Source organism: Poromitra crassiceps (assembly GCF_964638095.1).
Source record: "Poromitra crassiceps genome assembly, chromosome: 18".
Classification (NCBI taxonomy): domain Eukaryota; kingdom Metazoa; phylum Chordata; class Actinopteri; order Beryciformes; family Melamphaidae; genus Poromitra; species Poromitra crassiceps.
Genome location: NC_139636.1, coordinates 13,243,695 through 13,248,360, shown reverse-complemented (window position 1 = coordinate 13,248,360; position 4,666 = coordinate 13,243,695). Strand labels below are relative to the sequence as shown.

The 4,666-nt window shown below is 47.3% G+C and overlaps 1 protein-coding gene across 1 annotated transcript in view; it reads right to left on the bottom strand.

The window, feature by feature from the left end:
• Positions 1 to 1,106: 1,106 nt before the first annotated feature.
• Positions 1,107 to 4,666, bottom strand: part of hgfb (hepatocyte growth factor b) — a gene marked incomplete at its 5' end in the record, with an annotated part of 27,708 nt that continues 24,148 nt past the window's right edge. Inside the window, 5 exons of the mRNA XM_083654494.1 lie at positions 1,107 to 1,512; positions 2,929 to 3,071; positions 3,187 to 3,293; positions 3,817 to 3,966; positions 4,121 to 4,195. Of these exons, the coding sequence (XP_083510620.1) occupies positions 1,333 to 1,512; positions 2,929 to 3,071; positions 3,187 to 3,293; positions 3,817 to 3,966; positions 4,121 to 4,195 (655 nt within the window). The 3' untranslated portion in view covers positions 1,107 to 1,332. The remainder of the gene's footprint in view (positions 1,513 to 2,928; positions 3,072 to 3,186; positions 3,294 to 3,816; positions 3,967 to 4,120; positions 4,196 to 4,666) is intronic.

Sequence of the window (4,666 nt, the reverse complement as noted above, 5' to 3'; positions counted from 1 at the left end):
CACGCGCCGACGCAGACACACACACACACACACACACACACGCACGCGCCCCCACACACACACACACACGCGTGCCCACACACACACACACACGCGCCCCCACACACACACACACACACACACACACACGCGTGCCCACACACACACACACAGACACACACACGCGCCCACGCAGACACACACACACACACACACGCACGCGCCCCCACACACACACACGCGCGCCCACACACACACACACACACACACACACACGCGTGCCCACACACACACACACACACACACACACACACACACACACACACACACAGATGCACCCAAACAGACAAGCTAGCACAGCTAGACGTGCACATTATGGAATAAGAAAGGTGTTGGGGACAGAGCAGGTCAAGAGAGAGCTTGTGTAGCCATACTTGTTTTTAATCATATCAAGGCTAACCTGCCATACATTCCTTTTGATCTATACAGAATGGAAAGAGCGTGTTTATTTATATACAGCTGGTGGCTTTGCGGTAACATTAGAATATTAGAGTTAGGTTTGGCGTCTCCGTACAGTTGACATAATTATGAGAAACTTGATGGAGAATTTCGATCACATTGTACATCATCAATCTACCTACCGCCACGTTAACTTCCTCTCGTCGCAGATCTATAAGACCCAAATCACTTCTCGAGTGTTACAAATACACTCATTAAAATACTATATACAGTTTAGGACCACTTCGTCTAAGCCCGTGGTGCTGCGCAGAACTGAGCGCCCTTAGCAGTGCCCTACCACTGAACGCTTCTCTAAGTGGCCCATTGATTCACTCTGCAGAGGGAGCCACTGAACCACTGCACTTTGGTGTCCAAAACATTCAAGTAATGCCAGGAATAAAGAGAGTATTCGCACGCACACATACCACTCCGGTGGATCGGCTACTAAACGAAAACCACCGATGATGAATGAAAACCAAATGTTTGTCTTGTCTGATTTCACGAGGTCTGCTCACAACTCATTCAAACACATCCTTGCTTGCGTACTCGCTGTATCACGTCCCATCTTTTACAGTCAGTTGCTTCAGCAGTTCATTCCTTCCATCTAGGACCTAAACAGTGTTCTCTTTTATCCTTCACAATTACCTTCAACTGACTCACACTCGGCATGCTATCTGTTAATTTGTTGTGTGTAATTCTAAGTATCATGGTAGTCGCTCATCCATCCCCAGATCACTTTCTAATGGATCTCTGGGTTACGTACGGTCAATGCAGAAGTCATTGGGACTGGAATTGGAGAAACAGGTGTGCTTTAGTCCCCTGCTGATGTGTTTTTTTTCAGTCTGTGGTGAGTCTCTACGAACTCTCGAGGTTGGGGTAGTATTTGAAGACCTTGTGGATCCACGCCGTGTAGAAGGGCACGTTGATGAAGATGCCAGGCTGGTTGGCCCGAGCGCAGCCTCGACCATGGACACTCACCCCGAGGATAACCCTGACGTCTCCATCACGACACACCAGGGGGCCGCCATAATCCCTCTGCAAAACACAAAATAAACAGCGTATTTTTATACAGCAGTGGTTGAGAAATGGCTATTGTATCACCAGCGTTTATATTTTTTAGATGGTTGAATTACAGCAATATATACAGTGTATGTTCCTAGTGATTGACAGCTCCATCGGTATTTGTGAACATGGGCAGAACATCTCTTCCAAGGCTAGAAACTAGACAAGCAAGGCTCTGCTCTGTGATGTTATTTAGGGCAGAAATCTGAAGCTGCTCTATTTACAATGGATCGGATGCTAAGCGGTCTCAAAGAACATTTGTTCGAGATTTAGAGCAACCTGAACTTTCAAGGTGCTGTGAACCACAAAGCAAATGTCGTCATTAAATCGAGGAACTATCACTTCTTCCAAGAAGTAACGGTTTGTTTATTTAACGCCGTTGTGTACTGTAGGTGGTACTTGCAGCAACCCATGTTTGCCCAGGGGTGGACACGAACCGCCGACCTTCGGCTTGGGAGTCCGACAAGTTAACCACTGCTCCAAGAGAGCCAGCTCCCTTGGCGGAGCGGATTAACTTGCCTTTATACTGGGGGAGTGAGTTTAACCAATCCACTCGCTACCACACTGGACTCACGAGGAATCCGCGCTGATTCCCCTCGGTTACATTTACAAGTAGAGACTAAACTGTAAAACATGATAAAAATCACACCCAGGTTTAGGAGCAGTCATCAGAGGCCCCCGCCCCCCCCCATGCATATCCTACTCCTGAGGCTTTCCCCCAGACAAAGCTTGGGAAAAGGAGCCTCCCCATCGCTCAAATCCTGAATGCCTATGGGATCAGGATTATGTTATTTGATCTCATACAGACTCAACAAATGAGCCAACATAGCCTGATATTGCCATTACATACATAAAAAGGTCTGTCTGAAGGCATTTATTAGTTTGTGACTCTGGGAAAGTGGGAAAACTGTCAAATTCCCCAAAACTACTGTATCTCTGTCTGTGAGCTATCTCTTTAATCAAATCACACACATTTAGGCTATTCTATGATCTTCTTAATAAGTACTTTTCACTTCCATTCACTGAACCTCCCCTGAAACTTCTTGGAGCCCCCCTGGGGAGGCCCACCTCCCACTTTGAAAAGCCCTGCCCTAGGTCTTCTAGCTTCATATGGTACCAGACTCTTCACTCTAGCTTTAAAAATGAGCCCGCTACAGCCTCTGAAAGACAGGGATGTCAGCCGTGGACGCCGGCGCCCTCAGGATTTTGTGGTGGCCAATGAGATTTCATGGGTGGCCAGGGCCACCACTGCAGTTATTATGAAGTGTTAGCGTGAATTCTAGAGAGGAGTTTGCATTTTTGAACCACGACAATGTTATTTGGCCTCATACCTGGTTGGTAAAACACGTGAGAGAGAAGAGTTGCTGAGATGACAGTAAGTAAGTTTACCTCACACACTCCCTCGTTCCTCTTGCCTCCTGCACAGATCTTATTGTCAGCGATGTGGAGGCTTCCTCTGTGCTGCTCTCTGCACTTCTCATTACTGACGATGGGCAGGTCCACCACCTTCAGCACATCATCATGACCGCTGCCTGAAACACAGGAACATCAGGAACCCTTCAGTCATTCTGTTCTGTTTTAGCACATAGAGATGCAGCGATTGTAGAAATCCTACAGTACTTTTCTAGTGAAATAGAATAGCATTACCTTTGGTTTCTCCCCATCCATACATTTTACACATTGTTCCTTCTGGGATGGAGCATCCAGCCACAGGCAGCTGAATGGTGCGGACGCTCTCTGCAGGGAAGGCAGGCCTGGAGCAGAGACAATACAAACACAAGCTGGATTTGCTGTTTGCCTCAAATGACAACCCGATCTCCAAAAAAAATGGTAAAATAGCAACGTTTTTTTGGACCAACGTTGCTATGTTACAATTTTGGCTCCGAAATTGTAAAATGGTAACGTACGTTTCTACAGGGGTGGGCGTGGTTTATGGAGATCTTCAGTTTCTAACCCCTCCCCCTACCCTAACCCTAACCCTAAGATCTCAGAACGTTACCATTTTACAATTTTGGAGCCGAAATTGTAACATAGCAACGTTGGTCCAAAACGTTGCTATTTTACAATTGTCTGTGAGACTGTGTTGCAAATGAAGCACACACCCACGCATGCACGCCCGCATGCCCGCACACACGCACACACGCACGCACGCACGCACGCACGCACGCACACACACACACACACACACACACACACACACACACACACACACACACACACACACACACACAGAGTTAGGTCAATATATCTTTGAGATAATTTTTTCTAGCCACTCACTTAGACAGTCTTATGAGGGCCAGGTTGGAGCCCTCAGGGCCACATATGACATGAGCGATGCTGAGCTCCTGCCTGTTGGACCAGTCAGGAGCTCCCTCTCTGAGATCAGAGACTCCCAGCCATACCCGATACTCGCTCAGCTCTGGAACACTGGAGAGGCATTGGACCGGGGTTAATATATGATCAAATAATACTCAATATGTTTTCATGGAGCAAGTATTAGATTTAATACACTGACTGTATCAAAGAAAAATGCAAGGGGGGAAGCAAGCAGGGGAGAAAGTGATGCTAGTAATGAAGTTACCAGGAGGAGAAGCACTGTCGGTCAGTCAGCACCCACTCCTCTCGTACGAGTGAACCTCCACACCAGTGCATCGACCTGGAAAGAGCCGAGAGCAGACATGATTCATCGTGGACTGGTCTGACATGACTCATCATGGACTGGTCTAAGTCGCCAACAACGGTGGAATACAGGCGCTGATGCTGCATTCCACTTACAAGTCGTAAGTGAGAAGTTCTCTGTTGCTATACTAGGGTTGTACTTAAAACCCACTTCTTGCTCGAGTGTCCTACTTGAACGACCACTACTTGAATAACAACTTGACGGGCAGTTTAATTGCTTTGTTCCTAATAGCAACTGAGAATTTCCGACTTTCTGACATCTCTCAAACGCAGCATAAGCATCTGTACAGAGTAGCTCAGGAGGTCGCTTTGGATAAAAGGGGTCGGTGATTCGATCCCTGCCTCCTCCAGTCTGCATGTCGAAGTGTCCTTGGGCAAGATACTGAACCCCAAATTGCTCCCGAACACACAGACAAGACAACACAGACAGAGTGTGTGCAGGGTGAAT